Source organism: Sprattus sprattus (assembly GCF_963457725.1).
Source record: "Sprattus sprattus genome assembly, chromosome: 13".
Classification (NCBI taxonomy): Eukaryota; Metazoa; Chordata; class Actinopteri; order Clupeiformes; family Clupeidae; genus Sprattus; species Sprattus sprattus.
In genome coordinates this window covers 28,924,028-28,949,027 of record NC_137911.1, presented here as the reverse complement: position 1 = coordinate 28,949,027, position 25,000 = coordinate 28,924,028, and the positions used below count along the sequence as shown (strand labels likewise).

General features: G+C 45.7%; 2 protein-coding genes across 3 annotated transcripts in view; both read left to right on the top strand.

Moving 5' to 3' along the window:
- The window catches only part of mta1 (metastasis associated 1), a 38,460-nt gene extending 23,905 nt beyond the window's left edge, over positions 1-14,555 (top strand). The window contains exons 6-18 of one of the 2 annotated variants that reach the window (XR_013968877.1): positions 687-804; positions 1,080-1,182; positions 1,589-1,688; positions 2,878-3,066; positions 3,993-4,067; positions 4,991-5,049; positions 5,692-5,999; positions 6,283-6,434; positions 9,752-9,941; positions 10,878-10,967; positions 11,805-11,957; positions 12,982-13,142; positions 13,702-14,555. Coding sequence is in view for 1 of the 2 variants with exons in the window: in XM_080850485.1 (XP_080706611.1) it covers positions 687-804; positions 1,080-1,182; positions 1,589-1,688; positions 2,878-3,066; positions 3,993-4,067; positions 4,991-5,049; positions 5,692-5,999; positions 6,283-6,434; positions 9,752-9,941; positions 10,878-10,967; positions 11,805-11,957; positions 12,982-13,091 (1,647 nt within the window). In the remaining variant the exon portion in view is untranslated. The remainder of the gene's footprint in view (positions 1-686; positions 805-1,079; positions 1,183-1,588; positions 1,689-2,877; positions 3,067-3,992; positions 4,068-4,990; positions 5,050-5,691; positions 6,000-6,282; positions 6,435-9,751; positions 9,942-10,877; positions 10,968-11,804; positions 11,958-12,981; positions 13,143-13,701) is intronic. The other variant, XM_080850485.1, reaches the window with a different exon arrangement.
- Positions 14,556-17,401: 2,846 nt separating this feature from the next.
- tmem229b (transmembrane protein 229B) overlaps positions 17,402-25,000 on the top strand; it is a gene marked incomplete at its 3' end in the record, with an annotated part of 9,546 nt that continues 1,947 nt past the window's right edge. Inside the window, exon 1 of the mRNA XM_080850486.1 lies at positions 17,402-17,514. The remainder of the gene's footprint in view (positions 17,515-25,000) is intronic.

Below are 25,000 nucleotides of genomic sequence, written 5' to 3'. Positions count from 1 at the left end.
TTTAACAGATATCTAGGATTGGACTTCAGAATCCTCATGGGTACATCTCATGGATAACATATTAATCACTCTCTCTCTCTCTCTCTCTCTCTCTCTCTGTGTCTCTATCTATCTGTCTCTGTCTCTGTCTCTGTCTCTGTCTCTCTCTCTCTCTCTCTCTCTCTCTCTCTCTCTCTCTCTCTGTCTCTATCTCTCTGTCTCTGTCTCTGTCTCTATATCTCTCTCTCTGTCTCTGTCTCTATCTCTCTGTCTCTGTCTCTGTCTCTGTCCCTGTCTCTGTCTCTGTCTCTATATCTCTCTCTCTGTCTCTGTCTCTATCTCTCTCTCTCTCTCTGTCTCTATCTCTGTCTCTATCTCTCTGTCTCTGTCTCTGTCTCTGTCCCTGTCTCTGTCTCTGTCTCTATATCTCTCTCTCTGTCTCTGTCTCTATCTCTCTGTGTCTCTGTCTCTGTCTCTATCTCTCTCTGTCTCTGTCTCTCTCTCTCTGTCTCTCTATCTCTCTCTGTCTTCTCTCTCTCTCTCTTTCTTTCTTTCTTTCTTTCTCTCTTTCTCTCTCTATCTTTCTATCTTTCTCCCTCTATCTCTCTCTCTCTCTCTCTCTCTCTCTCTCTCTCTCTCTCTCTCTCTCTCTCTCTCTCTCTCTCTCTCTCTCTCTCTCTCTCTCTCTCTCTCTCTCTCTCTCTCAGGATGCCTTCTTCTACTCCCTGGTGTATGATCCCCAGCAGAAGACACTGCTGGCCGATAAAGGGGAGATCCGCGTTGGAAACAAGTATCAGGCAGACATCACAGACTTCCTGGCAGAGGGTAGGCCCCTCACACACTCACACACCCACACACACACACACACACACACACACACACACACACACACAGAAAACTGCCAGCAAAGCATTGCTCTGTGTGTATATACCAGTTAGATGTTTGCCATAGATGCTCTTGGATAAAATCCACTGTCTAATCCAAAACTCTGTGACTTGCATGGATTTTCTCTTTCGCAATAATGGCCGTTCGGGTCATCCATAGCGGTTGGCCCCTGCTGACTGATGTGTGTGTGTGTGTGTGTGTGTGTGTGTGTGCAGGGGAAGAGGACGAGAGAGACCTGACCAAACTGGAGGAGAAGGTCTGGGACCCCAGCAGTCTGATCACAGAGAAACAGATTGACCAGTTTTTAGTGGTGGCACGGTGAGAGCACACACACATGCACACACTCGTTCGCTCTCTCTCTCTCTGTCTCTCACTCTCACGTACCCTCTTGCTCACACCCCACAAGCTCACACACACTCCCTTTCTCTCACTTAACTCTCTGGCTTACACCCACGAGATCACACACACACATGCACACACTCTTTCTCTCTCTCTCTCTCTCTCTCTCTCTCTCTCTCTCTCTCTCTCTCTCTCTCTCTCACTATTTTACTTACTTTCTTGTTCACACACACATGTACACACTCTTTCTCTCTCTCGCTCTCTCTCTCTCTCTCTCTCTCTCACTCTCTCTCTCACTTACTTTCTCGTTCACACACACAAACACACACACACCCATGGCTTTCAGTTCTGTTTTGAGTGTGCTGTTGCTGCTGTGCCTGTGCAGGTCTGTGGGCACGTTTGCGAGGGCCCTGGACTGTAGCAGTTCCGTGCGGCAGCCCAGCCTTCACATGAGCGCAGCGGCCGCCTCCAGAGATATCACACTGGTAAGCCTCTAGCCCCTCCCCCTCACACACACACACACACACACACACACACACACACACACACACACACAAACACACACGTAAGCCTCTAGCCCCTCCCCTCACACACACACACACACACACACACACACACACACTGGTAAGCCTCTAGCCCCTCCCCTTACACACACACACACACACACACACTGGTAAGCCTCTAGTCCAGTCTCAACCCCTGGGCCGATACCCAACCTTTGACCTCTGAAAATATGACCTCATACTCTTTACCCTGATCCAGCACCCCAGCCTAACGCCCCAAACTTAATACGAAACCATTCACCTCTAAACATGGACACAATACCCTAAGAGTGCATACTCACACACTCTTAACCACCCCCTCCCCTCACACACACACACACACACACACACACACACACACACACACACACTGCCTTTTCTGAGAGTGAGACCTGTAGTAACAAAAACTGCTCCATGCTAAAGACCTCTCGATTGAGAACGCCCTCAGTGCTGCCCCCGTGTGGACAGAAAGGGGAACTGGGTTTGGTGATGTGATCGTCACGGCGAGGCCCAGAGGACTTGTGTTGCCCCAAGCCTGCCTGCCTCAGAAACCGTGATGGGTCATGACATCACTCATCATCTCCACTCCTTTAGCTCTGTTGCATAGCAACAACACCAGTATGTCGTGGGGAAAAAATACAGCCCCCACTAACACACGCGCACTCTTAGACACACACACACACACATAAAATGCGTGCTTAGACAAGTAAGGGCAACTCCTTTTACATCGAACGACACACTTCTATATGTGCCAGAATAAGGTTCGAACTCAGTGACCTTGACAAACACCTCATTCAGTGCACTGCACAAGTGTGAGTGCTTTAGGCCCTAGATGTCCCTGTCTATATAGGTATTTGTGTGTGTGTCTCCATGTCCATGTTTATGTATGTGTATTTGTATTTGGCTGTGTGTGTGTTTGTTTTTTATATTTGTATTTGGGGGGGGTGTGTGTGTGTGTGTGTCTGCACGTGCATGTTTATGTTTGTGTATTTGTATTTGGGTGTGTATGTGTATGTATTTGTATTTGGGTCTGAGTGTGCCTATGTGTGTGTGATTGCATGCATGTGTGTGTGAATGTGCATACATACATGTACCTTATTGTCACCCCCAAACCCCCCCCCCCCCCCCACAGTTCCATGCCATGGACACGCTGCATAAGAACGGCTATGACATGACGCGGGCCATCGCTGCGCTGGTGCCCCAGGGCGGCCCGGTTCTGTGCCGGGACGAGATGGAGGAGTGGAGCGCCTCCGAGGCCAACCTCTTCGAGGAGGCGCTGGAGAAATACGGCAAAGACTTCGCCGACATCCAGCAGGACTTTGTGAGTGAATGAGTGCGAGAGTGGGCGTGAGAGAATGACCAACAGAGTGGAAGAGCTAGAAGAAGTTGAAAAGAAGTGAGAGTGCAAAAAACTAAGGGAGGGGGTGAGGAAGGAGGAGAGAGTAAGAGAGAACGAGAGAGGAGAAGAAGAAAAAGCAGTAGAGGAGAGGTGGAGAAATACGGCAAAGACTTCGCCGACAGTGCGAGTGCGAGAGTGGGCGTGTGAGAATGGAACTTTTTTTATTTGTTTATTTATTAAATGTATTTATCTGTTCCTGAATAAGCATCGTTATTGTCGTTTTTATTATTATTATTGTTGTTATTGTTTAAGTGCTTTGGCAACAGTGTATCGCACATTCATGCCAATAAAGCCAACTGAAATTGAAGTTGAAAATTGAGTGACCAACAGAGTGGAAGAGCAAGAAGTTGAAAAGAAGTGAGATGGAAGGAGTGTAAAAACTAAGGGAGGGGGGGAGGAAGGAGGAGAGAGTGAGAGAGGAGGAGGAGGAGGAGAAGAAAAAGAAGAAAAAGCAGTAGAGGAGAGGTGGAGAACAATGCAGACAATGGAGGCCTCATTGTTTCTTTGTCTTTAACAGCAGACAGCCTCCCGCTGCTTTCTGTTCTTGCCCAGCGTGATGGATGGAGGGCCGGCAGCTTTCTTTGTTAGAAGTTTTGTTTTGTTCACTTCTTAGCCGTCTTACAGCGTTCATGTTTCTCCGTGCTCTCTTCCTGAGTGGGGGTCTTGGATCACCTCACATACAGCACTTAGGACATAAGACGAGTGAATTACTGCATGTTTTCAAAAAAACAAAAACATTAAACAGCCATTAGTTGTGTTTTTTTCCAGTCTCTGTTCATAAAGGATGAGTTGGGATAAGTGTAATAATTATGATAATCAATCAATGTTCAATGTTCTCTGCCTTGCAGCTTCCCTGGAAGTCGTTGACCAGTATTATTGAGTATTACTACATGTGGAAGACCACGGACAGATATGTACAGCAGGTAGGTCTGTTGGCTCCCCCTCAGTTCAGCTCCTCTTGGCCACCCGCCTCTCTGGATCATCTCATGGTGTTTTTGTAGTTCCTTTCTGTTCTTTTGTGGTCTAAGAGAAACCATCTGGCATATGTTATTTATGGAGCTTCCAACCTCACTCATTTTCAGCACAAAGCCTCAAGGCCTCATGGTTTAATTTCCCCTCCCCAATAATTCCACTTGTTCTGCAAATGAACGGCAAGATGTCCTTGGTGTAGCTCTCTGTCCTTGTATGTTTTTTCGCAAAGACATCGACAGCTCTTCTTTCCACTAACCAATTTTGTATAATGAGTGTTGTCAAAGATGGGGAGGAGAAGTGAATGCAGAGTATGAGAAAGTGTGTGTCTCTCTGTCTGTCTGTCTGTCTGTCTGTCTGTCTGTCTGTCTGTGTCTGTCTGTGTGTGTGTGTAGGATGAAACTGAATGTGGGTGAACTGTACTGAGACACTGAATTGTAATCTCCTTTTTCTCACTCTGCTGATATTGTTCCTACCGTCTCGACCCTTGATTCTGCTCATCTGGTCCGATTCTTTACCACAGTGTGTGTGTGTGTGTGTGTGTGTGTGTGTGTGTGTGTGTGTGTGTGTGTGTGTGTGTGTGGCATCGCTGTTTGCCACGCCACTGATCATCCTGCCTTTTTAGGCATCTTTAAAAGGCAGCTTAAAAAATGTTTTTACCAAAGCATTTTATTAATTTTATCTGGCATTGATTTCACTATTTCTTTTTTAAACTGTTTTAAGGGTTTTATGACTTTTATTCCTTTTATCATGCATTGCTCCTGCTGCTTGCTTTTAATGATTTTATGTCAAGCACTTTGAATTGCAACTCTTGTATGAAATGTGCTGTATAAATAAAGTCTTACTTACTTACTTACTTTTGCCCTGTTTGGCACAGAAACGGTTAAAAGCAGCAGAGGCCGAGAGCAAGCTGAAGCAGGTCTACATCCCCAACTAGTGAGTATCCAGAGGTCAAAGGCCAAATGATGATGCTCCCTTTCCTCCGCCCCCTTAGGGCTGAAACACACCAAACACGTTTCTAAAAACGCAGACGCTCCAAAACCGCCAGAGCAAAGTGCGGGGGCAAAACAGCAGCCGCAGGCGCGCACACACACACACACACACACACACATACACACACACACACACACACACACACACAAAGGCTGTTTTGCCTAGTTTTGCCCGGCGTCTATGAAGCGGGGCTGTGTGCGTATCCAAATGGGCTGAGTGTGACATTGATGAGCGGTGTGCCTCTGCGCCTTGCGCTGAAAAGTTGAGAATATTTCAACTTTCAAGCGCACCTTAAAAAAACGCTAGAAACGCGTGCCGGATAAAAGGCGAACACGAAAGGCGCGCCGTACCATAGGAAACAATGGTTTTACTAGCGTCATGTTTTTAGAAACGCGTCTGGTGTGTTCGTACTCTTAGTTGTTAGGCTGTTAAGCAGTGTAACGTTAGGTTAAACGCCTTTAGTCTCATTCTCAGTCGTTGGCTTAAGGTTAGTTTGTTGACTGTAATAAATGTCTGTGTCTTTAATTTGTCTGTCTGTCTGTCTGTCTGTCTGTCTGTCTGTCTGTCCGTCTTCCACTCATCCAGTAACAAGCCCAACCCTAACCAGCTGAGCTCCAACAGTGTGAAGCTGGCCGGCCTTGTGAACGGAAGCGGGGCAGCGGCCGCCGGGGGCGCAGCGGGAGCAGCCGTCGCAGTCGCCGCAGCAACAGCCGCAGCAGCAGGAACCCCGGGAGTCCCGGGAGCCGCAACAGGAACCCCAGGGGTCCCAGGAATTCCCGGAGTTCCAGGGGTCCCCGGAGTTCCCGGAGTTCCAGGGGTCGCAGGAGTTCCAGGGGTCCCAGGAGCCCCGGGCCAGCCACCACTGCTGGGCCGTGCCTGCGAGAGCTGCTTTAGTGAGTACCAGCTGATCCCTAGTCAGGGTTGGGATTTTTATCTCCGTGCAAAAACAGACAGGATTACTTTGTATTAGGAGGGAGATTAGGCATCCCTAATAGCGATGGATAACCTTGGCGGAAAGGCATGCAAATATCGATTGTATTGAGGACTAATAAATAAAGCATGTCTCTCTCTGTGTGTGTGTGTGTGTGTGTGTGTGTGTGTGTGTGTGTGTGTCTCTCTCTCTCTCTGTGTCTGTGTGTGTGTGTGTGTGTGTGTGTGTGTGTGTCACATCTGAAGATACCAACTCGTATCAGTGGTACTCGTGGGGTCCTCCCAACATGCAGTGTCGGCTGTGCGCCACCTGCTGGACATACTGGAAGAAATACGGCGGCCTGAAGATGCCCACACGCCTGGACGGGGAGAGGCCGGGACCCAACCGCAGCAACCCGGTCAGTCCCAACACCCGTACAGCCAGAACCACGCAGGGCTAATATAGGAGTGGAACTCCAACACAAGTACAGCCAGAACCACGCAGGTCTAATATAGGAGTGGAACTCCAACACACATACAGCCAGAACCACGCAGGTCTAATATAGGAGTGGAACTCCAACACACATACAGCCAGAACCACACAGGTCTAATATAGGAGTGGAACTCCAACACACATACAGCCAGAACCACACAGGTCTAATATAGGAGTGGAACTCCAACACAAGTACAGCCAGAACCACACAGGTCTAATATAGGAGTGGAACTCCAACACACATACAGCCAGAACCACGCAGGTCTAATATAGGAGTGGAACTCCAACACACATACAGCCAGAACCACACAGGTCTAATATAGGAGTGGAACTCCAACACACATACAGCCAGAACCACACAGGTCTAATATAGGAGTGGAACTCCAACACAAGTACAGCCAGAACCACACAGGTCTAATATAGGAGTGGAACTCCAACACACATACAGCCAGAACCACGCAGGTCTAATATAGGAGTGGAACTCCAACACACATACAGCCAGAACCACACAGGTCTAATATAGGAGTGGAACTCCAACACACATACAGCCAGAACCACACAGGTCTAATATAGGAGTGGAACTCCAACACACATACAGCCAGAACCACACAGGTCTAATATAGGAGTGGAACTCCAACACCTGTACAGCCAGAACCACACAGGTCTAATATAGGAGTGGAACTCCAACACACATACAGCCAGAACCACACAGGTCTAATATAGGAGTGGAACTCCAACACACATACAGCCAGAACCACACAGGTCTAATATAGGAGTGGAACTCCAACACACATACAGCCAGAACCACACAGGTCTAATATAGGAGTGGAACTCCAACACCCGTACAGCCAGAACCACACAGGTCTAATATAGGAGTGGAACTCCAACACACATACAGCCAGAACCACACAGGTCTAATATAGGAGTGGAACTCCAACACACATACAGCCAGAACCACACAGGTCTAATATAGGAGTGGAACTCCAACACACATACAGCCAGAACCACACAGGTCTAATATAGGAGTGGAACTCCAACACACATACAGCCAGAACCACACAGGTCTAATATAGGAGTGGAACTCCAACACACATACAGCCAGAACCACACAGGTCTAATATAGGAGTGGAACTCCAACACACATACAGCCAGAACCACACAGGTCTAATATAGGAGTGGAACTCCAACACACATACAGCCAGAACCACGCAGGTCTAATATAGGAGTGGAACTCCAACACACATACAGCCAGAACCACACAGGTCTAATATAGGAGTGGAACTCCAACACACATACAGCCAGAACCACACAGGTCTAATATAGGAGTGGAACTCCAACACCCGTACAGCCAGAACCACACAGGGCTAATATAGGAGTGGAACTCCAACACACATACAGCCAGAACCACACAGGTCTAATATAGGAGTGGAACTCCAACACACATACAGCCAGAACCAACTACAGCCAGAACCGACAGGTCTAATATAGGAGTGGAACTCCAACACACATACAGCCAGAACCACACAGGTCTAATATAGGAGTGGAACTCCAACACACATACAGCCAGAACCAACTACAGCCAGAACCACGCAGGGCTAATATAGGAGTGGAATTCCAACACCCGTACAGCCAGAACCACACAAGTCTAATATAGGAGTGGAACTCCAACACACATACAGCCAGAACCACACAGGTCTAATATAGGAGTGGAACTCCAACACCCGTACAGCCAGAACCACACAGGTCTAATATAGGAGTGGAACTCCAACACACATACAGCCAGAACCACACAGGTCTAATATAGGAGTGGAATTCCAACACCTGTACAGCCAGAACCACACAGGTCTAATATAGGAGTGGAACTCCAACACCTGTACAGCCAGAACCACACAGGTCTAATATAGGAGTGGAACTCCAACACCTGTACAGCCAGAACCACACAGGTCTAATATAGGAGTGGAACTCCAACACACATACAGCCAAAACCAACTACAGCCAGAACCACACAGGTCTAATATAGGAGTGGAACTCCAACACACATACAGCCAGAACCACACAAGTCTAATATAGGAGTGGAACTCCAACACACATACAGCCAGAACCACACAGGTCTAATATAGGAGTGGAACTCCAACACCTGTACAGCCAGAACCACGCAGGGCTAATATAGGAGTGGAACTCCAACACACATACAGCCAGAACCACACAGGTCTAATATAGGAGTGGAACTCCAATTTGAGGGGACGGAGGGAACATGGGGTGGTGGCATACTAGCTTCTCCCAAGTTCCTCTCCCCCTCTCTCCTCCCTTTCTCCCTCTCTCCCCCTCTCACCTCCTCTATCCTCTCCCCCCTCTCTCCTCCCCTTTCTCCCTCTCTCTCCTCCCCTCCCTCCTTCTCCTCTTTTCTCCTCTCTCCTCCTCCTCTCTCCCCCTATATCTTCCTCTCCAACAGACTGGTACCCAAAAAGAATGCAAACAATAAAACATCCAAATGAAACTCACAGGAAGTAAAGCTGCCTGTCTTGAGCCGCTACTCTTTATAGCATGGCATTCGAAAGCATTGTGTCTGTCTGTGTGGGTGGCTGGCTGACAGCAGGAGCACAGTCTGTTCTCCCTATTCAGGTGTGTGCAATAATGGATGTCCTAAAAGATGGAGAAAAAAAAACGAAGTAAAAATCTATGCTGCTCCTTTTTAACACAATATCCCATTGTGATGGGGGAAAAAAAATCCCACTAAATAAAGAATATTTGAGGTAAAATATATAGCTTTCACTCTCTAGCCCTAGCTTTTTGCCAGCCTGTAACATTACATGATGATGTTTTTGTCAAGCTGAGGGCTGCAAACAGTTCAACAACAGCTCACATGGAAGTGAAGAAGTTCTGATATTGTATTTTCTGCCTTTCCGAAGAAAGAATGAAATGAATGGGATGCGTCTGATGAATGAATCTGTCACACCCATACTCTCTATCTATCTCTATCTCTATCTCTCTCTCATTCTCTCTCCCTCCCTCCCTCTCTCTCCTCTTCTCTCTCTCCCTCTCTCTCTCTCTCACTCTCTCTCTTCTCTCTCTCCCTCTCTCTCTCTCACTCTCTCTTCTCTTCTCTTCTCTCTCTCTCTCTCTCTCGCTCTGACGCCGTCTGTTTATCTGTGTTCATATCAGAATACTCACAACATGACAGTTCGGCACACCCATTTTCTCTCTCTCTCTCTGACGCCATCTGTTTCTCTGTGTTGATCTCAGAATGCTCACAACATGCCAGTTCGGCACAGCGGCAGCCCCAAGTTTGCGGCGAAGACGAGGCAGGCCTTCTACCTGCACACGACCCAGCTGACCCGGGCGTCCCGCCGCGCCTGCCAGGACCTGCTGCGCTCCCACTTCCTGGGACGACACCCCTACATCCCGGTCAACTCCACCGCCGTCAAGGCTGAGAGTGAGTGCACGTGACCCCCTTATGGCTCTTATGTATGGAGCTCTTCCCAGATCATGGCAATCAACACTGACCGTGTACAGTCCACACAATCAGTAGGCCTCAATAATATAAATGAATATACATACAGTACCAGTCTGGACACACTTTCTCATTTTTTGAGAAGTTTTTTCTTAATTTTATTATTTTCTACATGGTAGATAACAATTTATTTTGTTTAGGACATAATTTCATATGTGTTCTTTCGTAGTTTTAACTTTCTTCAGTATTAAAGGTGCATTAAGGATTAATAGCTATTCGCTAAAGGTATGCTAGCAGCTAAAACTAACGAAATCTCTTGAAATGTGCTGACTTTGACATTATGACAAACTAATTACTCAATGACTGTCCTTACACAGTCAAACATCAATCATGTGCAACACAAGACTAAGCAAGACGGCAAATAAGCTACTTACTAGATCGGCAGAAGGTAATCAAAGTCAGGTCGGCGGGCATCGGCAGGCAAAACTACAGAAGGCAGTTATATGCCTATCGACCCTGCTATGCCATTGGCACGGACGCAATTCTCCATATTAAAAGTCATTGTAGCGCCCCAATTTTTTTTAAGCTGTTATTTTAAGGTTAAACTGCTTATCCTAACCCTAATCCTGAAGCATAATTGTTGCATATTGTGCCTTTAATCTACAATGTAGGAAATAATTAAAGTAAAGACATTCATTACAATGCCATGGCTTTGTCCGTTACTGTGGTAACATCATTACAATGCCATGGCTGTGTCCGTTACTATGGTAACATCATTACAATGCCATGGCTGTGTCCGTTACTATGGTAACATCATTACAATGCCATGGCTGCTGTGCCGCGCTGGAGCTGGGTTTGGAGACGGTGGAAAGGAGCAGGTTTGTGCTCGCCTGTGGTTTACTCTGCTGTCTCTCGTAGGTGTGGTGCGGTTGCCAGAAGTTCCCAAAAAGCTGCTGCCGCTCAAGCCGTTGGTGAGGAAGCCTCTGGAGTCCGTGGTGAGATACCTAGGTAAGAGGAGAAGGGAACGGGCTGATGGCGCTGCTCCAGTGCCTGTCCCGGTGTCACGGTCACCCTGCCAGTGTCTGTCTCTGGATCATGCCAACAGTAACATCTCGCAATGTAGCCCACAGATTTGGATCTCTTTCCTCTAGTGTTTTTCACTTCACCCCAAGTGTGATTTATAGTCTTGCAAATGCGTGAGTTACAAAGCCACGCAAGACACAAAACCATTACTCGGGGGAAAAAAGTTGTAACATCATTTTAGTTTTGTAGAAGCTAATTGTAGGTTGCACGTAATTGTCACACAATGTTATGAAGATCTCATCGACCAGTCCTCAAACTATGGAGTCCTTGGGTAGATAGTCGGAGGAACTGTTTCTCCCTCCTGTCTCTCATGTCTCTCGCTGGTGTCTCTCTGGTGTCTCTCTCTTTTGTGTCTCTCTCTTTTGTCTCTCATGTCTCACTCGTATCTCTTGTGTCTCTCTCTGGTGTCTCTCTTGTGTCTCTCTCTGGTTTCTCTGGTGTCTCTCTCATGTCTCTCTCATGTCTCTCTCTGGTGTCTCTCTTGTGTCTCTCTCTGGTTTCTCTGGTGTCTCTCTCATGTCTCTCTCATGTCTCTCTCTGGTGTGTCTCTCTCGCGTCTCTCTTGTGTCTCCCTCTTGTTTCTCTCTCGTGTCTCCCTCATGTCCCTCTGGTGTCTCTCTCATGTCTCACTCATGTCTCTCTCATGTCTCCCTCATGTCTCACTCATGTCTCTCTCATGTCTCCCTCATGTCTCACTCATGTCTCTCTCATGTCTCCCTCATGTCTCACTCGTGTCTCTCTCATGTCTCTCTCGTGTCCCAGAGGCCCACCCGTGGGCTCCCAAGCCTGAGGTCCAGCGCAGCGCCACCATCTCCACCAGCAGCCTGACGCCCATCAAGTCCTCGCCCATCCTCAACAACGGCTCGCCCACCATCCTGGGCAAACGCAGCTACGAGCAGCACAACGGCATGGAGGGTGAGTGAACCAGAGTGGGAGGGAAGGACAAGAGAGTAGAATGGATGTTTTATTCCACAAAACCCCTTGATCAAAATGCCACCTAGTAATGAAAGTGTCTGCGGTCACCAGCCCAACATTACATATGCCATGAGGGCTGCAGAGTCCTCTGATGCACATTTTCCTTTAGTTGTGTGTGTGTGTGTGTGTGTGTGTGTGTGTGTGTACATGCTAAGTCTTACAGTGTGAGTTTGACCGGCTGAAAATGTTTTGGTTCAAGGGTGTAGTTTGTTAGCAGACAAACACACACATAACCACAAACACACTACAAAACTCACACAAACACACACATAACCACAAACACACAACTAAACTCACACTTGACCTCCTGCCCCTGCTTTTAATGGAATGTTGAGGCTTGACTGAGGTCTGCATTTTTAACTTGCTTATCCTCTTCATTCTCTTTCTTTTCTCTGCTCTCTTTCTGTCCATCTCTCCTCTCTTTCTGTCCATCTCTCCTTTCCTTTCCTCTCCTCTCCTCTCCTCTCCTCTCCTCGCCTATCCTCCTCGCCTATCCTCCTCTCCTATCCTCCTCTCCTCTCCTCTGTCCATCTCTCCTCTCTTTCTGTCCATCTCTCCTTTCCTCTCCTCTGTCCATCTCTCCTATCCTCCTCGCCTATCCTCCTCGCCTATCCTCCTCTCCTATCCTCCTCTCCTCTCCTCTGTCCATCTCTCCTCTCTTTCTGTCCATCTCTCCTTTCCTCTCCTCTCCTCTCCTCTCCTCGCCTATCCTCCTCTCCTATCCTCCTCTCCTCTCCTCTGTCCATCTCTCCTATCCTCCTCTCCTATCTTCCTCTCCTCTCCTCTGTCCATCTCTCCTATCCTCCTCTCCTCTCCTCTGTCCATCTCTCCTATCCTCCTCTCCTCTCTCCATCTCTCCTATCCTCCTCTCCTCTCCTCTCTTTCCACTCCTCTTCTCTCCTCTCCTCTCCTCTCCTCTCCTCTCCTCTCCTCTCCACTCCTCTCCTCTCCTCTCCTCTCCTAGGCACCAAGCCCAAGCAACACACCCCTCAGTGGGACATCATGTCCAAGCGTGTGTGTGAGCCGGCTAGGAACGTGGCCCCCTTGCAGGATCAGGTCCACGAGCTGGACTGACATCCCCCACCCCACGAAGGTGACCCCTGCACCATACTGCACAGAGACAAGGTCAGAGCTGAATCTACACACGTAAAATAAACACACACAATAGAAACGACACACATTCAGTCATCACACAGTCTTTGTTTGGAGGTCACATATAAACTAGTGCTGTCAGTTTAACGCGTTATTAACGGCGTTAACGCAAACCCATTTTAACGCCGTCAATTCTTTTTTCGCACGATTAACGCGTTGTGAGGAGCTTTATTATTTTATTTTGTACCGCCCTGTTTTGCAAAGCAAGCCAATCCCCTTTTCCATGTTGATAAGAATATTAAAATTTTAATTAATATGATGGAAAAAAAATAATTTAATGGACTTTTAGAATAGATAAAAATTTGCGATTTAATTTTGAGTTAACTATGACAAAAATGTGATTAATCGCGATTAAATATTTACATTTTTTGACAGCACTAATATAAACGTTGTCTTGTGTCTTTCGGTGAGGTACGATCACTAGTGCAGTCAACTGGACAAACCGAGCACTGTTTGACTTTTAATAACTGTGTGTGTGTGTCTGTGTGTGTCTTTGTGTCTGTGTGTGTGTGTGTATGGTCCGTTGATTCAGGCCTCAGACAGGAGGCGGCTGAGGGAAGATGATGTCCGCAGTGTTTGACCACCAGCCAGCCTGCACTGTCCACTCGGCCGGTCACTGAGCCCGAGCCTTGCAGGAACTGACCAATCGTCTCACCGGGTTATAGGCTTCGACCTATCACAGGGCTCGGCTGTCTGTACAGGACTGTTTATTCACCATTATTATAATTGTTATTATTGTTGTTGTTATTATTATTATTATGACAATGTCTGCCATTGTAATTATATTCTTGTTTTTTTTTTATCAGCTGTAATCATATGCTTATCAGTTAATTGTTGAAAAAAAATTGAAGGAATGCAAAAAAAAAAAAAAAAAAAAAAGATGAAGCCCGTATAGGTCCCGAAAAGAACTTCAGGGCCACCTGCATCAGTTTCTGCCCTGGTTTTTTTTTTGGTTCTTTTCTTTTTCCCTGTTTTCAGAAATGTCAAAATGAAAGACAAGACATGAAAGAGAGGGGGGAATGTTTTTTTTTTTTTGTATGTTTATTGACTGGATGAATACCCCCTTCTTTGTTCTGCTTGCTATTTTTGTTTTGTTTTATTTTTTTGCTTTTGTTTTTGTTTTTTGAAAAAGAAAAAAAAAATGTCCCTCTAAGTCCCTTCTGCACGCTGATGGATTTAACTTATTGAGAAAGACTAAAGACGTGCTCTTTTTTTACCTTTTCATAAATAATGCATCTTCTGCTTCGATGATGTCATTAAAAATAAGACTATTTGGTTGCTCTGCTTCTCTTGTGAATATATAAACAACCTGTAGGAGGCACTGTGGCACACATTTGTACATTTGTAATACTTGCTTAATTGGAATGGGCTGATTTGAAAGTACAATATTGTATTAAAAAATGGTCTTGGGGACGGAAGGACAGACTTATTTTCATGAAATGACAAATGGCTGCGGAAAAGAGGAGATGGTTGTTTTTGGGCTGGGGAAGCTTTTGATTATGTGCCCCATGAAAAGAATATTAACAATTGAAACAGCGAGTTGTACCACACAGTCATTTCTTAGCAGGCTATTCCTTGCGAGTTCGAAACCTGGTGGTTTGACCTTAAACTAACTATAGCTAGGAGTCTGTCATATGATTGGCTGTGAATCTGTTCCGTGGGACACCTGCTGTGTGTTGTGTCCTGCAGCATACCCTAACGGGACACAAATGGTAACTAGTAGGCTACGTACTATCCGGCCACCCGCCCACCACCCGACTATCCGACACGACCGTTTGAGTAGCTTAATGGCACCTTATGTCAAGCTTTCCTGAACCCCAGATTGTTTCACACATTGACTGAAGGAGATTTAAAGTTATGATTTATGACAAAGGGTAGGTTGATGGGCCTTACTTTGATGCAAGCACAATTAAATGAAAAATCCCTTGTAATTTAGCTCGACATCGTAAGTTTGTTCTACCTCTAGTCTGTCTCTATGACTCCCACTCATCTCTTCTATTATTGATGGTCTGTGGACTGCTTTAGGATGAAACGGAAACAGCATAGTTGAAGTCGAGTCTGCCCCATGGGTGACAATGAGATTAAGTTTTACTAGTGGGTTATAGTGTGTGACATGGTTATGTCATCATGTATGATAAATATATAGTCCCGATTGGAACATAGTTCCAACACTTTGATAGTATGCCAGAGACAGAGCGACTCGTCAAGTTAGGTGATTCAAAAGTGAAGGATTCTCTGACAGAATTAATACACAGGTCGATACACGCAGACGTCAGTGATAAATATTCTTTGAAAAGAATATTCTGAAAAGTCTTTGAAAACGTTTCTTTGATTTCATCCCTTTGGGAGGTACTTCATAGATCTACAAGTATCCCATAGATGAAGAACCCTGGAGAGAACCTACTTGCCAGTTCTAAAACAACTTCTTTTTTTTTGTCAGTCAACTGTTCTTTGAATGAAAAAACAAACATTTGATGCTAAACCTTCAGGTGTCTGAAGACCCCAGAAAAAAAACTCCAGTATTTGTGGAGGCTCCACCTCCTTGTACGACTGATTTGATGAAGGCAGTGGTCCCTGGAGAAGTGGGTATACTCTAAGAAAAATTAAGCAGCCCATACAGCACAGGATAAACACCCTGTTTTGAGAAGTGGGTATACTCAATGCTGACTGAAAAATAAGTGGGTATACTCAATGCTGACTGAAAAATAAGTGGGTATACTCCGTACACCTGCGTATACCCTGGACTACACCAGTGGATGAAGGTACCGGGTGTCACTGCCATCCCCAGCTGGTGAGCGGTCAGCCGGTGACACTGGATACACACCTTCCCCCTCCCTGCTCCCACCTCTCATCACCCATGAAATATTTGTTAGGTAGCAGGTGGTAAACGGAAAAAGATATCTCCATGACACCTCTGAATAGAGACCTGGACCTCTAACAGGTGAGTCACCACGGAAACAGTAGATTAGGGCACTGGTTTCAGGATCATTTAAAAAATACTGTTTAAATGGCTAGGTTATGGTACTACCATGGTTAATGTAGGTTAAACTCAGGCAGTTTTAGTGGCAATTGCGGTGATACTCTGTATCAGGTCATGTGAATCATCAACTAGACCTTTGTGTTGGGAAAGGTCAGAGACTAGATGGCCTACTGGTGGAACTGCTTAAATGTATCCAACCCTTTTACTTTCTGTTAGCAAATGATTATGAAGCTAAAAGATGTGGCATGAGTATTGCCTCTGTGCTTGCTGGCGCCATGGAGGTGATAGTTTCTGCCAGACTTTCTGAGAAGACACTTTTTTAGCACATCAAACACTGTCATTATTACTTCAAGTTCCACCACAAACTTTCTCATCATCAATTGGCCTAACTCAACAGTGGCTGGCAACTTAAGCCAATACCATCCAAATTTGTAGGAATAGGCACAATTTCATCCTCCAATAGACTAACAAAGGCGATAGCAAATCATTTTCTTTCATCCTGACCCTTTGCCTTGGCTCACCTTAGAATGCAGCGAGGCTCTTAGAGAGGCTTTGTATGGCTACTGAAAGGTTGCCATGACATCCAGGCAACCCAGTGAACCCTGTCCAGAACTCCTGGTCTGAAGGCTTTGTCACGTATGGAGCCTCTAATCACTCTGGTATTTTTTATGACTGGGTTCATGAGGAATAACTCCCCAATTTAACAGCTAAATGCTTGTCTGTTGTTTTGGTGGAGAGAGTTAAGATGTCTTATTCTAGTTATTTTGAACTTCTTTAATTAAGTCAATCAACACTGAACACCAGATGTAGCTTAACATCTTATCTTGACATAGGCCTAGGGACATGAAAACTTGTATTGGTGGTGTAGACACAGGAAGTGTGTATTACATGTGTATAAAAGCGAATTAAAAATCAGGACATTGAATATAGCCTAATTTATAATGAGACATTTAAAAATAATACACTAATTGACACTGCATATCCCTATCATATAAAAAGGAACTTTGAAATAGACTCTGCTTAATTGCTTGTTCACCATTCAAACACTTAGTTAAATCTTGTGGAGGAAAATGTTGTGAAGGGATGGGAAATCTACCGGCCACGAAATAGTTAAACAAGAGAGCCGGGTCTGAGAAGCCGAGCATGTGCTGCGAACTGCTGCAGTGAAGTCAAAATGTGTCAATTTCCATTGGATGGCAGAAAGAGAGAGAGCTAAAGAGAGACAAGGGGGGAGAGAGAGAGAGAGTCCGACCGACGCGCCAGTGGCCGAAAACCTACGGAAAGCTTGGACATTTGCTTTCTTTGAGCCGTTTAAACAGAATTCGCTCCATTCATTTTCAGGGGATTCACATCTAAAATTTGACGGTAAGCATTGTAACTATGTTCACAGTTTCTGCCAGATGCCGGATATCTTCGGTGTTATACCAAAACAATCATAGCCTAGTGCAAAAGATCCCGTTCTCAGTGAGGTTTATGTGTTGCCTTTAAAGGCTAAGTCGTAACCTGAAGGGATGCCACACGCGTTGCCTTTGTGTCGATATTATTACCGCTGAATGAACATTAATTTCGCTGGGGAAAAACCGTTGTTCTTATAGTGGCTCTGATGTGTCACGGCTCCCAACTCAGCTGTCCCACTTCTTCAAACGATATGCCTGTCACTATGGGTATAAATATTTATTTTCCACTGGCAGTAGGGATTTCTACAGTTTAGGATGATCATATTCACAGTCCTGAATATGTCACTGCTACATCAGGCTACTTTACCGCAAAAAAAAAAAAACGTGCCTCGTAATTTTACAAAGCTTCTGCATACATAGTCTTAAAATTGTCTGTTTAAGGACAAACGTTTTCGGGGCATCGTCCGGGGAACTGACCGCGGAACTGGCCTCATGAGGTGCTGTGACGCATTGAATCATTTGATACTTAAATTCATTTGATCTTTCTCCAGCCGGTGCGTGATGCTCAAGCGTCTGTGTTCTCCCACGTCCGCCAAGGCCTGCTCTGTTTTGAACCCCCAAAAAAAACCGGCGAGGAAGAGTATTTATGTGTACGTTGCTGCCAAGAAATAGTTTCGTATTTTCCTCTTCTGCTGATCCCTTGTGAAACCACCGGGTCGTTTGACTAACGGGCTCGCAGGAACTTGAGCGCTCCAGTCATGTGTGCACCCCTCAAGCTACATAACAACCGACCGTCCAAGCACCCTATAAGGTTCTCCGTGCTGACAACCAATCGTTAACAAGCTTCAAATACAAGGGGAAAGGAAGGCATGATTGCATGGCCAAAGCAAAACACTGAAGTTAGATGATCTTTTTCATGCGTCTTCAGCGCACCTGCCGTAAGCCCAGAGCAGGAACGGTGATGTGAGCAGCAGAGCTGTCGGCTGGGACAGTTAGTGCGATAGGGATGTAAAGGTCATTGCGCACCCCTTACTATCCTTCGCAGTGGCGTCGTTTCGAACAAATTACATTGATCTGCTCACTGCAGGTGCACGTTTCTGTGTGTGTTAATGTGTTCTTGTCAAGATGGTTAGGGAGATCGCAGGCTTCAGCTAAAAATACCCGTAGGTGACTTACAAAACTCATTTCCATCTGTATTCTCTCTGATGAGAATCCTGTAAGGGTTTTTTACTATTTTAACATAACTTGAAAAGCATCCTATCTGATAGAGTTTTTTGAAGTAGAGAACAAAGTGTATTGCCATTACTTCCCTCACCAACTAATACATAGGCTAACTGTCAGTTTCATCTCTTGGTTGATTCCGTTCAGGTTTAGTTGATATAAAACTACTATAGAAGATGAATACTGAGTTTAGGGCTAGTAGAATACTTTCTGTCAGTGAACAAAACATCAACTCTGTGTAGGTGGTCTGAATCAATCTACTCTGCAGGGGATCTGCTCTGTAAACTAAAACCTGCTGCCAGATAGAAGAATTTATTTTAAGCACACACACACACACACACACACATACAATTTTGAACTGGTCCATGTTATGCTGGTCGGACACCTTATTGGGGTATTCCGTGGGCACATTATGGATTATTTGGAGGAGATTCCCATCGACCTAACTCTCGAGGATGAATATGTGCATTAACATGAATCCTAGAGTTCTTTGCTGGGCTGATATTTAGGACCATTATGGATCTTGGCACCGCCATGGCTCTGACCCAAGCCTTCCTTAAGCCCCTAGCCGCTCCTAATCCCATGGACTCGACCCACATGTACGCCAGGCCGGAGGAGTTCTAAGCCCCCGGGCCTCACACTCCAGCTGGCCAGAGGGGGGACCTGTTTCGGACTGCATCAACTAAAAAAAAAGAAATGCCTTAATACCCTGACGCAGAATTCACCAACACAGCTGACACACAGAGACTCACGCAAAGGCGTGATTAGGAATTTAATAACATTGAATGAATCTTGGCATGGCAGTAGACTTAAGGGATTTATGTTGATCTTGTTTTGCTTTTTTTATACTTTACTATTGTAAGAAGTTGATTTGCCACACAGCAGCACACAGCTTTTTCAAGAGCCCTGGTCTGTGTGGCTGGAGGGCGGTCACAGCACTCTGCCATGCTGTCATCTACAACCTTGAGCTGGGACACAAAACTGACAAAGTCCAATCAGTCAGACAGACTGTGGAGGTTGTTGGCTCCAGGTTGTACTTGCGCTTCCAGTAAGACCTTTAAATGAAAGGCTATTGGGCCAACGCTGGCCATCAAACCACTAAATAGAATTGAACGACTTACTGTGGAGGTTGGTGGCTCCAGGTTGTCCAGTAAGACCTTTAAATGAAAGGCTCTTGGGCCCAGGCTGGCCATCAAACCACTAAATAGAATCTCCCTAGCTAATGACCTTACTGTAAGCCTGGCGGCCCTTTGAGGACTATCTGTTTGTTGTGCCTGTATCAAACTGATGTGGGCCACAGAGAGAGGTCAAACCAGTGCACCTTCTAGCAGTCTAGGTAGTATAGTGTGCCTAATTAGTGATGTCTTGTGGTATGATCTTAGTGTATTGGTAGTGTGGTATTAATCAAGCACACACCTACAGTTTTAAATGGGATAGTTGATTGATTGATTGATTGATTTATTTAGGCCTCGGAAAACACATTGAGGAATTAAATCCTCATTTTCAATGGTGCCGAGGGTACAATGAGAGTTAATACATTGAATAAAAATAAAATAGATAATATAAATATGCATATTAAATAGTCCAGGAGTACAAGGGAACGGTCATAAATAACATTTTTGAACATCCAGTAAATCCATTCAAATGCTATGGTTAGGTCAACAGTTACAATCACTGCTAGATGATGCTAGTTTGGTCTTTTGCTGTGTCTGTCAGCATCAAAGTGAGTCCATGCCTTGGGTTTTGATTATGCCAAACTGGAGGGGAACTATATGAATTGTGGTCAATGCTGTGGTACTCTTTGGCTGTGACCGCAGTGGTGTAGTTGTCCCTGAAGAAGTGGGTATAATCTTAATTTAGAGAATTTTTTTTAAGCAGCCCATACAGCAAAGGATAAACGCCCTGTTTTGAGAAGTGGGTATACCTAATGCTGACTGAAAAATAAGTGGGCCCTGCGTATACCTTGGACTACACCACTGTGTGACCGTGTGTTTTATTTTTAGCTGTTTGTTTTGCTGGCTCATCAAACACTCTCTCTGAAGAGCAGCCCTGATGGATCTGGAAATGGAAAGGGTGATGACCAAGTGTCTGCCCTGCTATAATGGAGCTGCCTTTGCCACACTGCTCGGAAAGAGAGGACCTTGATAGAGTGTTTCCTGATGGGAAGTGGACTTGCTGACTCGGCAGAGACGCTAATGTCGGTGCTGTCTGAAGGAGAGCTTTGGCAGGCAGGGTTGCGGATTTATCCGATGCCTGAAAGTCATATATCGGCGTCCTATGACCTCATACACAGGGGGTTCAGGAAGTGTAACGTACTTTCAGGCATTGGTAGTTTTTAGCCTTATACTCTAACCCTAACCCTAAAAAATCCTAAGAAAAAGTAGATTCTGACACTTAGAAACAGTACGTCACTTCCGGTATATGACTTTCAGGCATCTGATAATTCCGCAACCGTCTGAAGGAGAGCGTTGGCAGGCAGTTCACATGACCGTCAACAAATAACATGAGTAAATATGACATCCCGAATTACTTAACTTCCTATATCCTGTTTATATATACTGTATAATATTTATATATATTATATTATATATGTCGTGGGTGATCACATGGTGTTTTTACATGTGACAGATAATGCCTGAGATGAAGGCGTGGTGCTGTTTTAAGTTGGTTGTGATATACTTTATAGACATAGTCACTCTTCCACCTGCTCACTCATTCATCTACTCACTCTTCCGTTCACTCGTGTGTGTGTGTGTGTGTGTGTGTGTGTGTGTGTGTGTGTGTGTGTGTGTGTGTGTGTGTGTGTGTGTGTGTGTGTGTCTTTTCTCTTCAAGAGTGACCTTAAAGTGGGAAAGCTCTATTTATCTGCTTTCCATTAATATCCCTCCCTCTCTCTCTCTCTCTCTCTCTTTCTCTCTCTCTCTCTCCATCCCCCCTTCAGAGGTGGTGGAGCACTGTCATTGTTATTCACTTGGTAATCCTTTAAATTCACATAAATAGGCATCTATACCACTCAAAGCACTACAGCACAGCAGTACTTAACATGTTTGCTGTGATTTTTTTAAACTCTGTCTGCCAGTCCCACAGATACCCTGCAGTACATAATCTGACCTTCAGAAGAAAAACGCAGATGTATTACTGAATGAAGTGCATGTTATGTTAACTTAAACAATAACTTCAACAGCCACCTCTACGGCAATTATCAAGACAAGTGCATGTAAGCCTAAAGCCAGGCACATCCTCTGATGTTACATACGTTTGTCTCACTCTCTTTTAGCAAGCAGCCCACTTATTGTAGATGGGGCATAAGCGCCCATAAGTGTCCATGTCCCAACCCTCGTACTGCCCTGTGGGACAGGCAAGACTTTGGCAGTGGAATCGAATCAGTATCCAATGAACAATGCAAAGGGCCCATGGTATAGCATTACTCGTGACTGTGCGTTTAGAGACTAAGCGTTACAGCCTCCTCCTCCGTGTGTGGTAGAGGTCAGAGGGGGTAAATGGGAGATCTAGTTCGGCGCCGGGCCATTTCCACGTCTCAGCAGAACACAAGTGGAGGCGACGGGGGCTGATGGAGACTGGGTGACACCCCACTCCGTCCTCCGTCTTCTGGTCTGTTTCTGAAGCATCGATTCCATGGAGGGCACTCGTGGCGTCTGCCAGCTGCTGACTGGAGCTGTTTTAGAGGAACAGGAGAGGTGGGGATGTGTTTAGCGACATCATTTCCTGTTTGCCGTGTTTGTCTCTGCTCTTCACTTACCCTCGTGGCTCAGGTCGCTTCAGGCTTGCCCTTCAGACTGCTCAAAAACACGCTGAACCAACTTGTCCATTTAAGATACTATTTAGGGGGGGCACTGTGGCGCAACCAGTAGCCCCGACCACATTCGGGCTTGATGCCCATGGAGGACACAGGTTCGATTCCGGCCTGATGTCATTTCTCCTGTCAACTCCCCACCTCTTCTCCCTCTCACTTCCTGTCACACTCTTCTCTCAAGTATCTATTTAAAAAAAGATACTATTTATTTAGTAATTCAGCTGTCTGTGGTATCCCTCCAGTGCCACCCACCAAAGGGAACCATCAAATGGAATTACAGTTGATTTGTTTGTTCAGTCGTTTGGCCTTGATCTGGCAAACAAACATACACATGCAGGCGGAGAGCACAGAGCACACACAGATATCTGAAATATCGTGAACACAAACAGATACAAATCAAACTCAGCCACAACAACAGCTTTACTGGGCTGTTTACTCCTATTGCCTCTGCTGCCACATAAAGATCATCATGTTGACCTATTGCACAATAACTTGCACTGGGCTGTTCTGTCACGCCTGCGTTTAGCATTGCTTAAGTATGCCCGTCGGCACAACTGACAACCTGCCCACAAGAATTTGAATCTCAGCTTTTTCTCTGCAATCCTCCCTTTAGACTTCCCTCTGTCATAAATGCTTCTCCACCCTCCACAAACAACACGTTTGCTTGCGCTGCGTGGCACACCACACCTACGTCTGTAAGCACAAGCTCTATGCAGAGGCACAGTGGTAAAGGAGGTAGAGAAGTCGTTTAGTTATCAGAAGGTTGCTAGTTCGATTCCCTGTCGAAGTGTTCTTGAGCAAGACACTGAACCCCTAATTGCTCCTGATGTGTAGTGTGCCATCAGTGAAAATGTAAAATGTGTATACACTGTAAGTCGCTTTGGATAAAAGCTAAATGACTGAATGTAAATTAGGCACACTGGGCGGAGAGATTGCTGTGGGATGCAGGGGGGGTCACCCAGTCAGGAGGGGGCTGCTGTGAGGCCGTGGCCTGGGGGGATGGGGGTAGTAGGTTCAATCAAGGATCGATCAATACGGGGCCTGAATCATTTTAGTGTGTGGTTGGGTGGGGGTGGGGTGACTGGACACATGGGTGGGGGTGGGGTGACTGGACACATGAGCAGACACACACAAACACACACACATGAGCAGACATGCATCTATACACACACACACACACAAACACACACACATGAGCAGACATGCATCTATACACACACACACACACAAACACACACACATGAGCAGACATGCATCTATACACACACACAAACACAAACACACACACATGAGCAGACATGCATCTATACACACACACACACACAAACACACACACATGAGCAGACATGCATCTATACACACACACAAACACAAACACACACACATGAGCAGACATGCATCTATACACACACAAACACACATGAGCAGACATGCATCTATACACACACACACACACACACACACACACACACACACACACACACACACACACATATCCTTTTATAGCATTAAAACCCAAGGTGAATCTACCATCAAATCTTTGCCAAGAACAGGCAAAGTTCCATTCATGTTTGTGAACAGATGCTCTAAAAGACACATTTAGACAGAGAGAAGATTATCTGCAGGAGTATGATATGCAAATGTTGGTTGTTATTTTGACATGTTACCCTTTCTGTATTTCTGGCATGGGTTGAAAAATAGCCTCAATGCGTCCTAGCATGTTGAGGGGTAATGCACTGAACAGAACACTGGAACAATCACAAGTCCATCTTGTTCTGTGCCTCCTTTGTTGCCATGGATACTATATAGCACTGCCCATCTGTGTGTCAGCCATGATTGGTCTTTGGGTTGTTTGGTTTAAGTGCGGAGATACAATGCCAGCTGAGAAGATAGCATAAAATACTCTGGCATGACTGGTCCTGAATATCCTCTGTGGACACACACACACACACACACACACACACACACACACACACACACACACACACACACACACACACACACACAAACACACACACACACACACAGACACTCACTTCACTTCACACACAAACACACACACACACACATACACAGACACACACACACACACAAGTACACACACAAACACATTGACACTCACTCCACGCGCGCGCACACACACACAAGCATCTTTTCCATCTCTGTCAGACATGAGCTCAACTGCGAGAGCCTCTAGTGGGCCAGTCATCTGGTGTGGAGGGGGCGAAGGACTGACAGAGGAGGATGGTGTTGGACGATGGAGTGGAGGAAGAGAGAGAAAGAGAGAGAGAGAGATAAAACAGAAAGGGTTGGCTCAGACGTGGCAAATACACTGGGTGAAAGGGGTAGAATACATGGAGAAAGAGAGAAAAAGTGTATCAGTTTGTATTTGTTAGCAGTGTGAATCTGGGCTTTGCTC